The sequence below is a fragment of the Cordyceps javanica genome, chromosome 4 (assembly GCF_051103115.1).
Source record: "Cordyceps javanica chromosome 4, complete sequence".
Classification (NCBI taxonomy): domain Eukaryota; kingdom Fungi; phylum Ascomycota; class Sordariomycetes; order Hypocreales; family Cordycipitaceae; genus Cordyceps; species Cordyceps javanica.
In genome coordinates, this window is record NC_139298.1 from 2,342,928 (window position 1) to 2,363,098 (window position 20,171).

Consider the following 20,171-nt stretch of genomic DNA (forward strand, 5'->3'; position numbering starts at 1 on the left):
GGCTCAAGACACCCAGGCCTTTTCGAGGAACATGCGAGCAGCCGGAGGCAAAGGAAGCCGGGGCTCGATCGCGGCGGATGGTCCTCTCGAACCGCGATCGAGAACGGTCATATAGGTGGGGCCGAGAGCGTGGCCATCTTGACCTGCAACGGGAGATCGGCTGGGCGAAAGCAGCGCAGGGGCGATTCTAGTGCGAGGTAAAACCATACACGAGGTGGGCGAGAACTTGGGATCCAGGACATTGCGGAAATCGATAATTTGTAAAGACATCGATCTTTCGACGGCCTCGACTGCAGGCTGCCTAGAGTGACGCAGTGCGACGCCCCGGGTGGTGTCCGTCCCAAGTGCTTCTGGTGCCCACTCATTGTGGACAGACAGGTACTTTTTACCTTATGTAGCTACGGATACTTGCTTAGGTACTCAAGGGCCGCGCTGGTAGCAGTGCTTGGGCCAGCTGCATAGCCGTCACAGAATCAGGCAACGCACATGGCAAGCTGCATATGTGATTGAAGTGTACTCCGTAATTTTAATCAATGGAGACACCGGGAAAAAAAAATCGTCCCACTACAGGGAGTAGAGGTGATAACTCTGTGATGCGTGCAAGCCCGGCACTGTGACGCTTTGGCAGCGTAAGTACTGTGCGCTCGTTGCAGAAGCCAGGACCCCCAGAGACTCGCTTCAGGCCCTTGCAGTCACATTTTACAGGGCACTTACTGATGCAGGCAAGAAAGCAAGCCACCCGCTGACGACTCGGAGCTGGTGGGGCAACAGGGAGGTACGTCACTGTGCCTGGGCCATTGTTGACTACCTTTACTACTTACCAGTACCTACTTAACCTACCTCCAATAAGTACGGATACCTAAATTCCGTAGGCAGGTACTGAGGTAATGAGGTTCCTTTACTTAGGCACATAGGTCCTTACCTTGCCACCTTGGGTACCTACCAAAGGGGGTGACAGAAAAATTGAGCGCTCCAGCCACCCTTATGCTAGCATCATGATATTTAGTACACAATGCTTGAATCGTTGGGATAAAAGATAGGTAGCTTAACAATTCTAATATATTGTAGTTTCTATTTCTGTATTTCCATATTTCATTTTACGCGTTAATCGTTATTGTGATGCAGGTTGTGGTTGTTGGCGAAGGCGCTTGCTTTTCCTGTCACCCCGATGGCCAAAGGTACCTACCACTCATCTGATTGGCTCTCTGAGCATGACCCATGAACCCCCCTGCAACTTCCATTTTCTAACTCAAGTTAGGCAGCGCGTGTTTCTGACGCGCTCCCCACATCTCACATCTCGATCTTGCACGGCGCTACCTGGACAAGACCAACCTTCTGTTGTGATCATTCGCGCGGATCTTTCTCCCGCTGCACTCGTCATGTCCCGACGCCTGGTCAGCCGAGCGAGGTCCTCTGCCGCAAACGGATCCGCGACCCCGATGCCGTCCGGCGCGGACCACTACGAACCTCTAGAGTATCCCCTTGATGATGCCGCACGCCTTGCTCTAGAGCAACTATCCACCCACCGCCTGCAAAGCAGGTACATCAGAAATCTCAAGGCCGCTACCACCAATCTCGGAAATGTCGTCGGAGATATCCAAGACCGCCTACGCGAACGTCGCGCACATATTGCCACCCAGAGATGTCGCCGGCAGGACAAGGCTCCCGAGGACGGGGAGGAAGATTTGGACGCCCTTGAACAGTATCTGGACGAGTACGCCAAGAAGGTTGATGATAGCTCTCGAGAGGCCGAGGAAAACCTTCGTCGTCTGATTGATCAGCAATTCGCTCTCGAAGACGAGGGCAAAGTCATTGGCGAAATATACACGGATGCTACAAACGCACAGGCTGACGAGACTACGCGCCAACTACAAAAGGAACGCCGACGAGCGGAGGCCATCGAAATTGCACAGGCCAACGGCGACCCGAACCCCCCAGAAGAAGAAGACGAGGAAGACAAACCGTCGCCTGTTCAAAGCACACTCGATTCCCTGCGTGAAAGACAGGGCGACAAGCAGCGCGAGTACGAACAGTTGAGCGTGCACCAGCGATACGCCGTAAACAACGAATACGCGAGCTTCAAGAAGCTGTGGCATGATGCCGCTCAAGGCGAAGACGGGCCACCGCTGCCCGACGCTTCGCGCTGGTTTGCCGCCGATGGCGCGCCTATACTTCCCACGGTGGCTCCCCGTGCGGGGCGGAGACGAAGCAGGACAGTGGATCAGGGCGACGACTCGGACGATGATATTGCTGTGGCACGAGAAGTTACGAGCCTGAGATGCCCGCTCTCGCTGCAAGAGTTTGTTGAGCCCTACAGCAACAAGAAATGCAAGCACACGTTCGAGAAATCGGCCATCTTAGACTATCTACCGGCGAGGGGCCAGGTCCAATGCCCGCAAACGGGATGCTCCCAGGTATGTCTTGTGTCTTGCGATAGCGGCTGATTTACCGACGTCTCGAATCTATGGAGGCTAACTTGTCTTGTTGTGCAGGTTTTCACACGCGCGGACTTTGCACAAGATTTTTACCTCGACCACGCCCTCTTGCGACGACTTCAACGTAGAAATGTACAGAACCGGCTGGACGATATGGATTTGGACGACGACGCGAACACGTCTACTGATTTCCAAGTAAGCAGTCAAAGATCTGTGAAACGAGCGAAGCGGGACTCGTGAGCTGCGGAAGCTTTGATTTTGAGCACCATTCTGGCGATAACCAGTGCATACGCATCGTACATGTCACGAAAACATGTTTCCTTTCTATATTCAGTTCTTAATCTGCGCATGGTTGAGCGTGCCGAGAGTTTGGAACGAGTCAAAGATGCCACCCGTGTTTGGCTGAACCAAACTTCACCCGGTATACATGACAGGCAGAGGTCAAGAGGTCAAGAAGATGAGACTCGAGCCAGAAAGTACGAACAAAGACCGTCATCAGCGCAGTTGCGTTCTTCCCACCCGCGGAAGTCGGTTGTTAATTTTTATCATGACCAAGCAGCCGAAACCGCCCTGGCCGACGACCCGGTCCAACCAGAATCGCAGTCGACAGACAAAACCGGGGCCGTCCGGCCTCTCGGAGACTGTCGCTGCAGAACAGCAGCAAAAATTGGGCCAAAAAGGGTAGCCGACGAGGCTCAAGGGTGGTGGCACCATCGGCGCTAAACCGGTTTCGGTCTAAATCAATTGCGTGATTCTGTTCAAGTATCGACAAATTCGCCCCGAGCCATCTAAACCGACGAAACGACACGCCCGTTGTTGGCGCAATTCCAGATTTTGCTGGCTGCCTTTGCAAAAGCTGGGGACGGGCCCTCGGCGCTGCCTCCGTGCTTGCCATGAGGGGAGGCGGACCCGTCCGTTATTTTGTGCCCATACCTTCGAAATAGAGTAAATGCTATTTGTCTTGTGTTTCGTCTTCTTCCATCCCTTCAACTCGTTCCCTCTTGCCGTGCTTTTCCAGTTTATCCGGTGCTTTTCAGTGTGCCCATCACAGCGCTCCCTGGCTTCTCGAGGCTCAGGATCAAATCCTGAGTGAGTCTGCGTGCGCGTTCGTAAAATAGCACGAGCGAAATCCCTTGCATCAACCATCATCATCATCATCACACTGTTACGACAAGGCCTCGCTCGCCATCGTTGCCGCCATGCCCTCCGCGCCATCGTCCTCCACGCTGCCGTTTGGCCAGCACGTGGCCATTGGCGACATTTCCGGCCCGACCTATGTCACGGCCCAGCTGCTCGTCCAACACGTGGCCTACCAGCTCTCCGACAAGATCTTCTCCTACTCCCCCGAGACCTTTGACCTCGACGTCGCCGCCAGGCGCTGGGCCGCGGCCGGCGACAGCAACGTCCACAAGTACACACCCGAGGTCCTGAGCCTGCAGACCCGCGCCGGCGCCGGCGCCCTCGCCCTCGGCTACATCTTCTCGCCCGACTTTGACGTCGGCAAGCGCCACATCCCCCAGACGCTGCTGGCCTCGTCCGGCAGCCTGCCGGCCCTCCGCGCCACGCTCGACCAGCTCTCGCTGCTCTACAGCGTCTCCAGCCCGTTCGTCGCCCACGTGGCGGCGGCCGACTACTCGGCCGCCAGCGGCATCGTCGCCAGCTACGACGGCGCGCTGCGCCTCGCCGAGGAACTTGGCCTGGGTCTCCTCGCCTCCTCATCGGCCTATGAGGCCCAGCACATGTCGCTTCTCGCGACGCTCATCGCCAAGGTGCTGCCTACGCTGCACGTCTACGACGGTGTCCGCGTTGCCCGCGAGACCCTGCGCGTTGTCGATGCTCTCAGCGAAGCGGGCGTCGCTGACCTGTACGCCAAGCTTGCTGCCGAGGCTGACAGGCTGAATCCGCGCCTCGACAACGCGGGCAAGGTTGTTGAGCTTCTCAAGGCCTTCAACGATGAGCTCGGCACCGTCTACAGTCCTTTCGAGTACCACGGCCACGAGACCCCCGACGTGGTCCTCGTTGTCTTTGGCAGCGTCGAGGCCCAGGTTGCCCGCCAGGTCTTGACCAGGATTGCCGGCGAGGGAGCCAAGGTAGGCGTCATCAACGTTCGCATCTACCGCCCCTTCATTGAGGAGGCCTTCCTTGCTGCCATTCCCGCCTCGGCCCGCACCGTCGCAGTGCTCGGCCAAGTCAATACCGACGCGGCCCTCCATGACGAGGCCACGCAGTCGGCCCTCTATGGCGACGTCCTCACCGCCGTCACCTTCTCCGGCAAGTTCGCGGAGGAGCCCGATGTGCTCGACATCAAGTACACCGCTGCCCAGACCTTGACGCCCCAGGGCCTAGTCAACACCCTGCACAAGGTCTTTGGCAACGAGGGCGAGGCCAACACCCTGCCCTCGCTCATTGCTGCCGAGCAGTACACATTCTGGGACCTCGACAGCTCTGCTACCGTTGCGTCGCCTGCTGTTATCGGCAGGCTTCTCGCCAAGCAGTCGACCTCCAATGTCTTCGTTCGCGAGGTCTACGACAATCTCACCCAGGGCGGTGCTGTCCGTGCCGATCTCCGCGTCTCCAAGAAGACGCTGGAGGCGCCATACGACATTAACGAAGCCGATACCATTGTTGTGGGTGACGAGAAGATCCTCAAGGATGTCGACGTTCTCGCTAGCGTTGCTCCCGGCGGCAAGGTCATTCTGAACCTGCCTGGCTTCAAGGAGGCTGATGTTGAGAAGCGTTTGTCAGCTGCTTTCCGCAAGACACTTGTCGAAAAGGACATTGCTACCTTTGTCCTCGATCCTGCCGTGCTCCCCGCATTTGAAAAGGACCGCGCTGCGTCCAAGCTCCTTCTTGAGCTTGCTTTCCTCAAAATCGCGCAGCCGGCGGTCTCACCCAAGGACATTGCCATCGCCGCTGAAAACGTCACTCTTGAGCAGGCTGCCGAGGCAGTTGACCAGTGCTTGAGCAAGCTCGAGGTCTCTGCCACCTGGGCCGAGGTCGAAGAGGCCCCAGCCGAGCTGCCTCTGAGCATCCAGCCCAACAGCTTTGTTTCCTTCGCCAAAGACGAGGACGCGGAGACACTTCAGCTGCAGGACTGGCAGACGCTTGCGCGCGGTATCGTCTTCAAGGAGGCGTACGGCACGCGAGAGGCTGTGCGCCCTGACCTGGCCGTCACCACGCACACCGTCACCGTCAAGGAGAACCGACGCCTCACGCCCTCCGACTACGACCGCAACATCTTCCACATTGAGTTTGACCTCGGCACCACCGGCCTCACCTACAAGATTGGTGAGGCGCTTGGCATCCACGCCGAAAACGACGTCGAGGACGTGGCGGCCTTCATCAAGTTCTACGGCCTCAACGCCGATGACCTCGTCCAGGTGCCCTCGCGCGACGACGTCGCGGTCACGGAACTACGCACCGTGCACCAGGCGCTCGTGCAGAATGTCGACATTCTTGGCAAGCCGCCGAAGCGCTTCTACGAGGCCCTGGCTGAGTTTGCGACAGACGAGACGGAGAAGAAGAAGCTCGAGGCGCTCGGCAGCCAAGCCGGCGCCGAGGACTTCAAGAAGCGCACCGAGGTCGACACGCTCACCTACGTGGACGTCCTGGAGGAGTTTGCCTCGGCACGACCCAGCTTTCATGACCTGATCAAGATTGTCAGCCCGCTGAAGCGACGCGAGTACTCCATCGCGTCGGCGCAGGCCGTGACACCCAACTCGGTCTCGCTCATGATCGTCGTCGTCGACTGGGTCGACACGCGCGGCCGCACGCGCTACGGCCAGGCGACGCGGTACCTGTCGCGGTTGGCGGCCGGCGCGCCAGTCACCGTGTCGGTCAAGCCGTCGGTGATGAAGCTCCCCGTCAAGGACACGGCGCCGCTCATCATGGCAGGCCTGGGCACGGGCCTCGCGCCGTTCCGCGCGTTCGTGCAGTACCGCGCGATGCAGAAGGCGCAGGGCAAAGAGATTGGCGCGATCCTGCTGTACCTGGGCTCGCGCCACCAGCGCGAGGAGTACTTGTACGGCGAGGAGTGGGAGGCGTACCTGGACGCGGGCGTCGTGACGCTCATCGGCGCCGCCTTCTCGCGCGACCAGCCGCAAAAGATTTACATCCAGGACCGCATGCGCCAGACCGTCGGCGACATTGTCCAGGCCTACATCAAGGACGAGGGCAGCTTCTACCTCTGCGGCCCGACGTGGCCCGTCCCCGACGTGACGGCAGTCCTCGAGGAGGCCATTGCCGCCGAGGCCAAGGCGGCGGGCAAGAAGGTCGACCCCAAGAAGGAAATCGAGAAGCTCAAGGAGGAGGGACGCTACGTTCTCGAAGTCTACTAAATGAGGTGCTGCACTGTTGTGTGTTTTTTTTTTCTTACGTTGTGATCGTTTTCATGGCATAAAAAATCGAGGCTAGATCAGCGATAATCAGATAGATGACACGAAGCATGGTTGCTAACAATACTCACCCCGCAAGCGTGCGTCTTGATCCTCAACAGTGCATGTAGTTGGGCTGCGCAGCGAGTCCAGCCCAGCCGGCTCCATGTCAATGCTTCGAGTGTGTCTGTCCCGGAGTTTGTAATCGGAGAGCGGCGAAGGGGGGGGAGTGGTAATCCGACAGCGCCGAGTGGCTGGCTGAGTAGTTGGGCAGCCAGCTTCACCGTTCTGGGTAGTCGCCACCCCGCGTCTATGGTCGTCGGCGGTGTTGGTAGCTGTGTGTGCGCCTGAGAGCGAGGCACTGCTGCCCGGACCCCCAACTCGGCGCAGAGAAGACTGGCGAAGCAGCGCAGCCAACTAACTTCCTTCGACATGCTGCATCTTTTCCTGCAAGCCACGAAGTGTGTCTGGCCACGCGCGCGCGCGCACACACACACACACACATGTAGACTCCACCGCCGTCTAGGACGGCGACGGCTCGCGCCGGTGGTTGCTTTCTTCAGGTGTATACTCAGTACACGGGAAGAGCGTGACACTATAGTCCCTCCTCTACTCCGGGAATGCAGGAACGGCATGTCATCATCATGTGCCAGCACACTGGCTGCCCACTTGGGTCACAGACACGGCTGGCAGGGTTTGCAATTTTTACCCGCCTGCGCCGCGCATGATCAAGCTTCGAGCTCTAACCACCTCGTTGGGTAGCCGGCTGGTAAAGAGAAGCGGCATGAGAAGCGTAATCTAGGTAGGCATGCGTTGGGAGATCTACTGCCGCAAGGCAATGAATGCATCTGCATGGTCGTCCGCTGCATACGACAGGGGATGAGAGTCGACCTACCCTATAGCATCATTATGTCCTCCATCTGATAATCTTCACCAAGCGGTGTGACGGGTGCTACATCGGCGCTGCCAGGCGAGACGAAAAGAGGAGACAAATGGAAAACAAAGGAGAAACATCCTGTATGCGCCGTCAACTATTGGGGGAATACGACCCCTAGTGAGATCGGTGAGATGCGTTGAGCAAGCCGAGCGGAGCAAAGTTGAATGCGGCCTATGAACTTGCCAGGATGCACACTGCGGCAGCTGATCTTCACAGGATGACAAGATTGTCGTGGCTGCAGGAGCGGTATAGAAAAGGACAGACAAAAAGGAAAAAAAAAAAAACAAGAGAACAAGGAAAAAGAAAAAGAAAACGGAAAGATACAAAGGCCGATCACAAAAAGGTTGGGGTCCGTTGAGTAGCCGATAAAGAGGGAGACATGGCTTCGATGGTGGCAGCAAGCCGCAAGACGTCGGTCAGTGCCGAAACCGAGCTTCAGGCGCCCGATGTAACGTGATCACCATTGATGGACCGAGACACACTTTGTTGTCCTGCGTGTGACGACTTGACGACGTATCCGTCCTGGTGCAGGAGGAGCTCCGGCGTGCATGGGGGATAGATACTGTCGAGTACTCAAGGCGATGCAGAATGACGACACACAACGGCACGGAGAAGGGGGGGACGGGGAGAGAGACTGCGAAAGGGGATAAGGGGGCCCGGACATGGTCAAGGGAATACAAAAAAAAAAGAAGAAAGAAAAGTGTCTGACAACTTCTTCTCAACGGACAAGACCGCCCCGACGGATGTGAGAGCAACAAGGTGGAGGGGGCGTCCTTCTTGTCTCTTTTGGTTAATAAGGACCAGGGTAAGGAGTACTTAGTACCTACTTAGTATGTGTGCTTGATCATTGTCCCGCCTGTTCGGTTCTACTTGGTATTACCTATTTACCACAACGACGACTTCTTCACTCCTTGTCCAGGTGTCTGCTATTAATAAATCCCTGCTTCGCACTACTTACACTGACCGCCCTCCTTCAGCCGTGCATATACACCGCGACAAGAAATCCGAGATGCCGTGTTTTCTTTTTTTTTTCTTGTTTGGCGTGGGAGATGACCTGGTTTTTTCCTTCCTTTTTTTCCATTGCTCTTTCTCTCACTTTCTCTCACTCACACCCTCTTTGACTCTGTAAACTTCTTACTCACAAATTTCATGACCCCCTGTCCCCTTAATTTTTCTCCCGTACGCCTCGTTGTACTCCCATGTATGCAAGCTTTGCGTTCGCGGCTCCGTCTTGTTTCGTACATCCTTTTTGGCCTCACGACCACTTGTATCAAATTATAGGTCCAAGGATCTACAGGCGGGAAGCATCTGCAGGCGCAGAGTTTCACGACCCCCAGTTTTTCTGCAACTGTCAGAATGCATCCTCCTCCTCCTCACTGATTGTTCTGTTTGCTTGTTTTTTTCTCTCGTCCAGCTCGATATCAGAATACCGTAATAATTTGAGTTGGCCCCTGCAGACCCTCTCAGCTGCCAAGGTTCAGATGAGTCTTCGTTCGCCCGCATCGCATGGTCACTCATGCCCTGGCCGACTATTGCTGCCTGCCTCTCCACAAAAGGAACCAGAATCACCTGAGAGAATGCTCGTGTATTTCGGTCAACCAGTTCATTCTATGCGAATAATTGAAAAGAAAAGTGAAGAAGAAAAACAATACGCATTTAGCGAATCATGTAAAACAAAAACGCCGTCTCGTGATGTCCCTCGCGTATATGCGCCTCCCTCGGTAAAATTTCTTTGCAGCCTGCTTCTAGTGTGTATGTGCCGTCTTCACATCAGCCTCGTGGGTATTTTTGCCCTTTGCTCTTTCTTTGCTCCTTCTCTTCTTACTTGATGCGTCGCGCGTCCCATGCTTTCTCAGTCCATCCCACTTGGTTCGCTTACGCGATCCAGTCTTGGAGATCGCCCACCACCTGGTAAGTAGGATTGGCCGAATGTCCATCACCGCCCTTCTTGTCCCACGCCCAACGTGCCGTGTATTCCTCGTCAAGCGTGCCCTGCATCATGTCGGCAATGTAGTCGCCAATGACGGGCAGGAACTTCCAACCGTGGAACGAGCCTCCCGTCGCCACGTACAAGCCCTCGCAGTGGGGGTGCGAAGTGATGAGGAAGTCGTGTGTGGGTGTGGAGGCATCCCTACAGCAATTGTTAGTGACTGCCGGGGAACGGCGTCGGAAACATGACTCACCAGCAGATACGGTACGCTTCGATATCGACACCCTCAACCTCATCTCCGTAGAGGCCCCTGTATGTCTGCTGGGCTCGCTGCTTGAAAAAGTCGACAAAATCCGGACCCGTCCAGGTGCTGTACGCGGGGTCGCTAGGGGGCAGCGACATCCGCTTGCCCGTCGCAGGGAAGTTTTGAAAGTTGGTAAAGCACATATCGCAGTTGAATTTGATGGTGCCATCGGCCAGGATAGACATGCCCTCGCCCTTGACCTGCTTGAGACAATTCTTCAAAACAGGAATGGGCGCAAACTTGGCCTTCTTCTTTCCGTGCAACCGGGCATAAAAGCTTACAGCACCCGTAGCCAACACGCGATCACCAGAGTGCAGCTTCATGTTCTTGGGCGCGCTCTGCGCAAGCAGGGGCTCCGTGCGGGCTCCGGTGGCCATAAGGACCTTGTCTGCCAGGATGGTATCTCCGCTCTTGAGAGTCACTCCGATGCATTGACCCTCAAGACCAAACGCAAGCGTGTCCATCTCCCCAACAACATAGTCAACACCCAAGTCGATGCCCGCTTGTACAACGGCAGCCAGAGCCTTGTCGGCCTCGGCAAACCCGACGTTGGGGTTAAAGAGAATCTTGTCAAGGCCCTCAAAGTTGGCGGTAGAAAAGAGTCCGTTCCAGCGCTTGCGGACCTCGTCAACAGGAAGCATTTCGCATTCATGTTCAATGCCTAGCTCCTTGTAGGCGGCGATGCTCTTCTCACCAAAGTCGGTCGGATCAGCGCGAAGCATGCCGGTTTCGTGGTAGAAAGACTTGTAGAGGTCATTGCTCCTCCACATAGGCATAGCCTTGGCCATCATGCGCATATAAAGAAGATCAGGATAATCGTCGCGAACAATCTTGTTGATATCATGCGAGGCTGCCCTGGGGTTGGGGAAAGCAGCAGTATCAAGCAGGGTTACTTGGACGCCCCGTTGAGCCAATGACAAGGCGGTGCCGGCACCAAAGTTGCCGGCACCAACAATAATGACGGAATTGAAGTCTGGCGTGTCATTGTCCGGGACAGACATGGAGGATGAGGAGGAGAGTGGAGTGGCGGGCATCGAAGGCGACTGAGGAGTTGAGGATGGGGATGAGGAAAGAGCTGAGGCGTCCAGCGTGTACATGTTGGTGAGTTGGCGCATGGCTATGGTCGTCAAGATTTTATAAGTAGTGGTCAAGCGGTGTTGGTGTAGCCAAGATACCAGTGATGTTAATCAAAGCAGTCAGGGTAGTTGCAGATGCCAGTGACACCGAATCAATGAAAGAGTAGTAGCACCGTGTGAGGCAGTGATACTCTATATTGTCTGTGATTGAGTGCACAACCAGTCAATGAGAGGGTATGGAATTGGTGTCTGGAGAGGGATTGAAAAAGGCATACAAAGATGTGGGTGGATATGGATCTTTATAAATCGAGCCGCGATGTATTAGACTGAGCTTGGCAAGCAACTCTCAAAAGGAAAAGAAATAGTGAGTAACAACTCGGTCTTCCTAGGGTTGGAAAGGGGAGGGGGTGTGGGTTGAAGCGAGGAGTGTCTGAACAAAGCCTCTCGGGGGCGGCTGTCACCTATTGGCTCTGTAGGTACAAAAAAGCAAGAGACTTGGCATGCCTCTTTTCTCAATGCCCACACGCCCATCTCGTCTCCTCTCTCGCGGGGGCGGCGACTGGGAAAAGAAGAGCTAAGTAGGCGTATTGACTAGCTTGAGGGGACCCAGTTATGACCCCCGCCCTTCCGGGCTGCGTGTGTACTGAGTACTGGCGGTGCTCCGCCGTGGGGGGGGGGGATCCATGGTGTAAGTAGCTGCCAGATGCCAGGCACGACGGGGTAGCCAGCACACTGTTGACTTGCTGGGCTGGACGAGGCTACCGAGAAACACAACACCCCGTCATGATAGCAACTAGGGTGAGGTTGGTGAGCAATGGGCTCGAAACCACAGTGATGGTACGCCGTCCGTGGTACTTCCGGTTGGCTGCTGCCCGCACACCACCGCAAGCCACAGTGTTCGCTAGCGCAGTCGTCTCTACCAGAGACCCGGAAAGTAGGCATAGTCTCTCGATGGAGCCAGAGAAAACCTTGTGGGCAGTAGTGTAACAAGAGAAGGACCACTGTATATCTGCATATTTGAGGCGAAGAATGAGTAGGCGAGGACGCTCGTTGACAGAAACGCAGGAGCAGTAGGAGCAGCAGCAGGTGTCTCATGTGCAGAACAGATATTTGTACAGCCAGGGTCCTTTCTTGGAGGGGTGGATGCGGTCGCGAACGGCCGCCTCTTTACCGCCATCGTGGAAGGCGGATTGCGACAAGATAGCCTTAGCCCACAACCGGCATTGCCTAATTGGCATTCAATATAAAGGATGCATGCGAGGGAAGCCGGATTGCTTCATGACCGACGATGCTGCCCACCAATCACGACGACGGGTCCGCGCCCAAGAGGCTGGAAGTCGTTGGTACAAGGTAACTAGTTACTTCGTTGGGAGGTAGGCGCAAAGCCAGCTTACTCGTACACCGTCAGTTTGCAGCCGTGTGCGTACGTTTCTGGGAAAGGGAAACAGAGCCACAGGTACTGACTGACTGGCACAGGTTTGCTCTGCCTTCGGGACGCGCAGTCGATGACTGTTCAGGTTCATGCTGTACGTGTGTGCTTGGGCAGCAAATATGGCAAGAGAAGTCTGTTTCGTGTCAAGCGTAGCTCGCTCCCCCGCCTGCCTCGCATCCTCCGCTCCGAGGTCATTCCGTGAACAATTTCAGGTGTCACAGCATCGAGACTGGCTGTTGAGAGAATGATGCTTGGCTATCAGAAGAAGACTAATCGCGAGTGCGAATCAAAGTGGACGTTGGTGCGCCTGTTTGTTTGACAATGGCGAAGCAAGATGGCGGGGGAGGGGGAGACAACAAGAAGCTGGTGGGACAGTGCACAGAGGTAAGGTTGGCAGGTGGCGGGGCATCCAGGTTCAGTCAATACAGGGGCCATCCTGGGCGCGCCGCTGGGCGTGTTTGCGCACTGGCGGGGCGGGCATGGGCATGATGCTGGAGTTGGAGCCAAAAGAGGCTGTAGGAGCCAGAGAGGTAGCCAAGTAGCTACCTATCTGTGTAGGCATGTGCATTTATTCTACGGATTAGTAGGTACATATTGCAGATTACCTGGTTATTAATGCGAGCCCGTATTGCCTGGACGGTTTCCTGTTCAGTTTTAAAAGGCCAAGTTGATTGCGCTTACAGGTTTGTAGGTAACTTAGTTGTAAGGTACCTACAGTAGGTAGGCAACTTCTTAAGTACGTACCTTAGTAGGCACTTACCTGCCCAAGGCGCGTAAGTAGGATATAGAGAATAGGTACCGAATATGGAGTACTGATTCGTGCCTACGGCTGAGTATGTTAGCTACTCGGCAAGGGAGGAAGCCTTAAGGGTTCAAGCATAACAGACGGATGCCGCGGACTACTTTGTGCCAGTGTGTCGTCCTGGGAAGCCCGAATCGCCCATTAGGCCGTCGGCTACATTTCAGCTAATCATCTGCCTCGCTCTCTCGCTGCGTCTTGAGACATTGCATCATTGTACCTGTGCCCAGCTGTCTCTGTCGCAGCCACCGCATTCTGCTGTACGAATATGGACATGGCAGTTGACTAAAAATGACCACGATACAGCTCAGCCGGGACAATGCGGCGCAGCGAGCCTATGCCTGGCAGCCAGTCGCTGCCATCACTAAGTAACTACCTGACAGGTATGGCAAGGCTGAGGGACCAGAGTTATCGGTTTCCTACTTATCCATCCCTGTCTTGTGTTGCTCTTTTCAGCGGTTGCTTTGCCCTGCTGGCATTGCCCCCAACTTACCAAACTACTGCCCTGCCCATTCAGCCATTGTACCCCTCCCCGCCCGTATCTGGAAGTTTTGTGGAAGGGAGCGCATTCGAGTGAATGGCCACTCAGAACTCGGAGGGAGGAGAAGGAGGTACTGAGTAGCAGGCTCATCAAAGCAAAAAACAAAAGGATGTCGCCACCGCCCGCCATGTGGCAGGCTAATGGGTACCTACCTAGGTGATAAGCTACTGGTACGGATTTACTGGTAGGCCATTTGTGAAATAGAACGAGGTGGCTTTGCGACGATAGAAGGAGACCTGAATAAACCTGAATGTTGTACAAACAATTCGAATGACTGAAAAAAAAAGAAGAAAAACACCCAACTTCTTGCATGTATGGGTTCAACCTCTTCTGTTCTTAGAATGGGCTTGACCATCTACCAGATATAATGCAACTATACGTTACGCGGGATACCCAAATGTACTTTGCAGGGTACAGAATCTCGCCACTGCAACCGCTTACGCTGCTTGCAATCTGTCAGTGTCGATCCGCGACAAAAATCATCTACTCAGCAGCTCGCCACAGCCCATCTTCGGCCTCTTTTTTTTTTTTGTAATAAAGTGAGTTAGTTGGCTCTTCATTTATTTGATATCATCGTTCCTTCCTCGTAGCCCGAATCCTGTTACAATCGGCAACTTGTTTCCCTGACCCGAGCTAACACCGTTCGGCGCTAATGGTCCTCCCTGCTAGCCCAAGCGCATTATTATTAACTTTTTGCATTTTTGTTTGTTACACCCCTTGACCCCCAGATTGATATACTTTTTTTTTTGTTCTCTCTTTTCTCATGGAGCACGCCTGCCCATCCCAATACGCGCCCGCCCCTCAAATGGTCTGTCCACTTCTCTCGCTGCTTGCCCTTTTCCGGTTGCTCGTTGCTTCTCTGACACCACCCACCAGTGACCACATTCATGTCCGCACCGCCACGAGAGCACGTGCCCCTTCTTCCTTCTCGAACTGGTGGTATTTGTCAAAGCATACATGCATGCACGCTGCTTGGCCACCGTTGTTGTCCGAAACGCTCCCTATGGGCTGGCAGGACGAACGTGGCAGTAACCGTCAGCGCATTACGTGCATAACACGCCCCATTCCGGCCTTCCTGACCATCAGAGCAAGCCTCGCTGTCCCTGTCCTCTGATCTGCAGGCCCAATGGTCTCTCCCTGCGCATACTCCATACTACCAACGGCATCCCTACCAGTAAGTACAGCGCCGCTTCACCTCGCCGACTTGTTGCGGCGACCCTCTGCCCAGCAATGTTACCTCGTCGCAACTAATCCTCTTTTACTACTCCGTACTCTCCCCATTTGATGCCTGTTGCCCCCACTTGAGCCGTCCCAGCGATTCGGAGCTGCGGCGGGCAGCTTGCACAGGCAGGTTGGCAGTTGGGTTATAAGTTAGCCGTCTATGAGACAGCCGACCCGTCGGCTTGGGTCGACCAGGGGCCGTCTGGGGCATCGACATCGACCTGATCCACACGTGTTCCATTCCACCGGTACCGCACTCTTTTCGCGAGGACAAAAAAAGGGTGTGGTGCTTCCTGCTACTGCTGTTATTGTGCTGCTGCTGCTGCCAGGTCGTGCAACTCTGAACTTGGCATGGCTGAAGGGGGGTATGCCGGTGGGTGTGATGCCACTCACTCCTGCCCGGACAGAAGATTGTAGTGACCGTCCTTGGACGACGGATGTTATCTCAAATAGTGCCCGCCTCAATCTAACAATAACCGTATAGCACCCCAGCCAAGACGTCACACAACAGCGTCATAGGTTGATCGAATTTGACCCCGGTTGCCTGGACAGTTGGCAAGCCCATCAAGTTGGCCGACGAGTGCCCGACGACACTGCAGTTCGATGTACATGCATCAGAACGCTGTTTTTGTCTAGTACTCACGTATTGTTTCCTCGGGGCATCTTATCTCCGTCCTCTTCTCGCCATGTCTCTTCCCCCAAGAAATCCATACTCAAGGCGCCAAGATCTTGTCTGAGCCGAACAAAGGTATGTGTACAGTGTAACCCGTAGGCTGCAGTCATTAGCCCTGCGGGCGTCTTCAACATGCAGGCCGACGCATACTCCTTCCATCTTCAGACAATACAAACCCTGATTTCTCCAATTTCCAGCAAGCAAGATCCCGCACACTCATGTGTAAGCCCTGCGTCTCCCTGGCAGCCTGGCAGCCTGGGATCCTTTGCAACCCCTTATGGGCAGGGCTGTGTCCCCCCAGAGACAAGCCTCAAGACAACTTGTGCGCGAATTACAAGTGCCGCAAGACAATCCCCCCCGGCCGGCCAGGCGTCAACTTCAGCCATGCCTCCATCGTTCGTCAACTGCGACCCCTCCTTCCCCACCATGGACAAGGCTACACGCATCGCTGGCGCGAGATGTTAGTACTTGGCCGGGCCCTCATTACTTGATTCATATTGTAACAAAACAAAGGGCTAATATATAAGAGACTCCTTTAGTAAAAGGCGTTGAGTATTGATTGGACGACTGTTGCCGTGACCCCGACGCAAAGAGAAAAAAAGAGGAGCATGCATCAGCTGTTAAGATGACGCGCCTCTTTCTCGCTCACCGCCGCGCCATGTACAAATTTCATACGTCAGAGCTGTGGGAACTTGTGCGGTTGGCAGCTGTACTTCCTGTCTAGTATCGCCTTGCAATGCGCGGCGACGCCTACTCTGACGCCAGCCTGTACTTAGCCTGTACCCACGACGGGTTTGGATGTCTCTGCTGAATGCAGGCTCGTCGGCCAGATGACCTCGGAAGGAAGCTATCCATAGTCGGCTGTTGGTACCCAAAACCGAAGTAGCAGGAGCACAACGACCGAATGATGCACAACTGAATCCAATTGGTCAAGGACGATGGAAAATGCTGTGAAACAACCACAAGACAGCGTCGGCAGCCAGATTTGCTCATCCGAGCCTGGGTATCTGCTCTTGCCGGCACTTGGGGCGTGAGGCGACTCATGCGAGACGCTTGCAGGCTTTCGAATGGGGCGCGTCTACACTACTAGTAACTATACCAGGTAGGATAGCCCCGCGGCCTGTCTCCTGCTCGAAAGTATTACTGATACTCAGTAGTGATGCTCTTGCGCTCCGATTCATTCTCCTATCAGTACAACCTCGCTTCCCCGTCGCCAGGTCAGATCGCCGAACCAGCTAGTCATGCAAGAGGCCCTTACTAGCCTACATTCTTCGACGCCAAAAAGAGAAGGGCTGGAAAAAACAGGCGCCCGCTCACCTCTGTTGTGGGGTGTGGTTGGGCTGCAGAACATTATTTTTTTTTTTGCTTCTTCTTCTGCCGAGAGAGAGGCTTTCTTTCTGCCGAGACTTTTCGGCCTGGGCCTTGGACCCCGATGAGCTGGTGGCCGCCACACACGCAGACGGGCCCAATGAGGCGTCGCAACGAGGGCCCAAAACGACCACACAGATCACAAGCCATCTCCTTGCTAAAGCCCGCGAGCCCCCCTTAGAAACAAATTAAAAGAAAAAACAATACCGATAAAAAGTAATAGTCTGGGAACACGAACGAATTAAAGGCAAAGAAGAAAAAAAAATGACAAAATAAATCCCGAGTAAAGAGGATCGGCGCCCAGCCAGCCAGTTACGAAAAGCAAAGGATGCAAGGATGGGCTCAAATTACATGTCCATGTCATGCGTCGTCGTTTCATTGTGAGTGATGGGCTTTAGGTTGTACTAGCCTTTCGATCTGTTCTGGAGTGACCCAATTATTACCATGCCGTCATCTCACATGAATTGGCTCCGTGGCCCGTTCCATTTTCCCATTCTTACCAGGCCGGCCTTGTTTACGGATACAGGCCGACTTTTCTCCCCTCGTCTTCCCCATCCGTTTAGCTGACGTTCTCTTCCCCCATCTCTCAGCTTGAAATCCCTCTTCTCCCCCCGCGGAGTGGAAGCGAAGCAATCAAGGCAACAATCACATCATTCTCATGTGCGGATAATGGACCAGATCATGGTTTTTTTTTTTGCTCAAGGCAATTTGCCCAGTGTCTGTCCTTGGTTACACCGACTCGCTTGATCATGTGGCGGGCGCCGCCCTTTGCAGAGCGGCGTCCATCTGCATGGCTGCCAAACCACGTCAACGTGCTTGCTTGCTCGCTGGCTGGCTCTATGCGTCTAGGCTAGCCCAGCCCGGTCGTGATGACCTATTGCAGCGATCCGCGGAACAGTGTATCACAAGATGATGCATGCTTCAACGATTAACCGGTCAAATGGTGCGGCAGATATGCTAGCTGCCACCAATTTGCGAGTCTGCAGTTCTGGGTTCATGCTTTACTGTCTGCTTGTGCCGCTCCAACCCATCGCGCCGGGCAAATCGGCGCTTCTTGAGCGTATTTGGACAGTTTGCCAAGTCACAGACCCAGGGTTTGCGGTGCTTATTACAATGCTGGCTGTTCATGCATTAGCACGTCAGTCATGTTCTGCGGCTTGGCCAATGTGCCTTATGTGGGACGGAGATGTGAGGGAGTTGGGCACATACGCAAATGAAGAGTTGCGATCAAAGACGATGATTTTGCCGTCCTTGTCGACGCCGCCTTTGTCGCATCTGATCCCCTTTGGACACGTGTACGAACCCTTGCCTCGCTGTTTGAGCGCGTCCATGTCGATGCTGGCAAATAGTTCCTCGTCTCCAGAGTCAGAGTCGGAGTCATCCTCGTTGCCAAGATCCATCTGTTCAGCCATGCCACCGGCCAGCGTATTTAGGCTATCATTCTCAGTGTGGCCGTGGTTCATGAAGTGAACCTCCCGGCTTGGTGCAGAAGATAGCATGCTGGCGACTGGAAAATGACTACTACGGACATTCTGACTAGACGAAGAAGGGTCCAAAACACGGCCGTCAGGGCGCCAAACATCCTGGACGTCTTGAGAGAACTTGGCAGTGAGGTCCCGTATTTTCCTGCGAAACAGCGTGAGAAGGTGGTTGTAGAACGAGCACAAGGTATTGTGTGAGATGGCTCATACCGTAAACGGCCAAGTTCAGCATCGACGGCAAAAATTGCTGATATGTCGGTCAGGTGGGTTTGCCTCTCAGAGCGGGTATTGACGTCCAAGGCAACTTGATCTATGTGAGGCCCTTGAAGTAGACTGTGCGTCATTGTCGACCACATCTGAGCGGTACGGGTAAAGTAGTCCCCCAGCTCCCGGAGGAGAGTGGCCGATTCTTCGGAGAGAAGCGGCCCGGCAGCTGGCGGCGAGGGAGGTGATGGGGGTCCATCGGCCATACTGTGGAAGTCGCGGGTGATTTGGTTAAGGTTGTCTCTAATTAGATCATCGAAAAAGGCAGTATTGCGGGAACTTATATGCAAACTCGACTCAAAGATACGAGCATGCCTCGGCGTAGCAGTAAAGGCACTGTCCATAATAAGTATATCCACGAGCCCCGGGCTCGCGCCAGTACGTAACTCGGCTGGGCAAGGAACTCTGGGGAGTTATGGTTGGGGCTCTTTGTTTCGTCCCACTAGGCGACGCCGCGGCAGCGCTCCTACATGCCACGAGGGCAGGGCACAGGTAGTACTCTGTGTTCGTGAGACGACAACTGGCACAGAGAGAGTTTCCGCGCAACGCTATGTCGGCGCTGTCAATGGAGCCGACTTTTGCCTTGAAGAGGCCTGTATGCTTTGCAGGCCACGAGCACAGATGACGTCGGCGAGGTTGGATGGTTGGGTACAGAATGGGCGGGGCGCCGGCGCCTCCACCTGCCAGGGACCTTCCTAGGTAGGCCAGATGAAAGGGCCAAGAAACTCTGCTGGGCCACTAATAAAGTTAAAAACGTCTGTTTGCCTGCGGGCTACAGGTGAGACGCTTTTCGTCTAGCGTAGCAGCGTAGCAATGTTCGCAGGCAAGCAAGGAGACAACGGTTGACGATGCGCAGACAAGAGGGACCAGGGGGGGGAGGGGGGTGGCCCAGTATTGGAATTGGGGAGGCGCGAACCGTTACGAGCAGGCGGGGAGGGAGGGGTGGTGGTTGCCCGGCCGGTCAAGGCCAAGGTTGCGGGCGAAGAGGTAAAGAGACAGGAGGGTATCAGATGCCCGGAGAGACAAGTGAACTCAGGGTCGATTGGATCGACCAAGAACGGGAGAGAGGCGGAGAGACGCCGGCCGGGGGAAGCCCACCTGCCCTGCCCACCGCAAACACCACGCAACACAAGAACAGCACAGACAGCCTTGCTGCTTCGCTGAGGAAGAGGAAGAGGGGAGGGAGGGATGGCCGGCCGGCGGGTTTGTTGCTCGGTATCGGGCCAGACAAGAGCGGTAAACCGATGTCACTTCAGGCAAGGAAGGGATGGGCCACGGGTGCTGGTTGAGGCGAGGAGTGATGAGTGATTGGGTGGCACAAAGTGAGGCAGCGGTTG

The 20,171-nt window shown here is 55.0% G+C and overlaps 4 protein-coding genes across 4 annotated transcripts; 2 read left to right on the forward strand and 2 right to left on the reverse strand.

Moving 5' to 3' along the window:
* Positions 1–1,379: 1,379 nt before the first annotated feature.
* On the forward strand, positions 1,380–2,675 carry V2A60_006594 (SUMO ligase MMS21; the record flags this gene model as incomplete). The annotated part of the gene is made up of 2 exons (XM_083257888.1): positions 1,380–2,414; positions 2,493–2,675. The coding sequence occupies 2 exons, from the start codon at positions 1,380–1,382 to the stop codon at positions 2,673–2,675; spliced, it is 1,218 nt and encodes a 405-aa protein (XP_083114014.1).
* A 959-nt stretch (positions 2,676–3,634) lies between these two features.
* Positions 3,635–6,772, forward strand: V2A60_006595 (sulfite reductase subunit alpha; the record flags this gene model as incomplete). The annotated part of the gene is made up of 1 exon (XM_083257889.1): positions 3,635–6,772. The coding sequence occupies one exon, from the start codon at positions 3,635–3,637 to the stop codon at positions 6,770–6,772; it is 3,138 nt and encodes a 1,045-aa protein (XP_083114015.1).
* A 2,848-nt stretch (positions 6,773–9,620) lies between these two features.
* V2A60_006596 (FAD dependent oxidoreductase) lies at positions 9,621–11,094 on the reverse strand (the record flags this gene model as incomplete). Its single annotated transcript, XM_083257890.1, has 2 exons — positions 9,621–9,876; positions 9,929–11,094. The coding sequence occupies 2 exons, from the start codon at positions 11,092–11,094 to the stop codon at positions 9,621–9,623; spliced, it is 1,422 nt and encodes a 473-aa protein (XP_083114016.1).
* Positions 11,095–18,046: 6,952 nt separating this feature from the next.
* On the reverse strand, positions 18,047–19,040 carry V2A60_006597 (uncharacterized protein; the record flags this gene model as incomplete). The annotated part of the gene is made up of 3 exons (XM_083257891.1): positions 18,047–18,209; positions 18,299–18,715; positions 18,781–19,040. The coding sequence occupies 3 exons, from the start codon at positions 19,038–19,040 to the stop codon at positions 18,047–18,049; spliced, it is 840 nt and encodes a 279-aa protein (XP_083114017.1).
* Between the last annotated feature and the right edge of the window lie 1,131 nt (positions 19,041–20,171).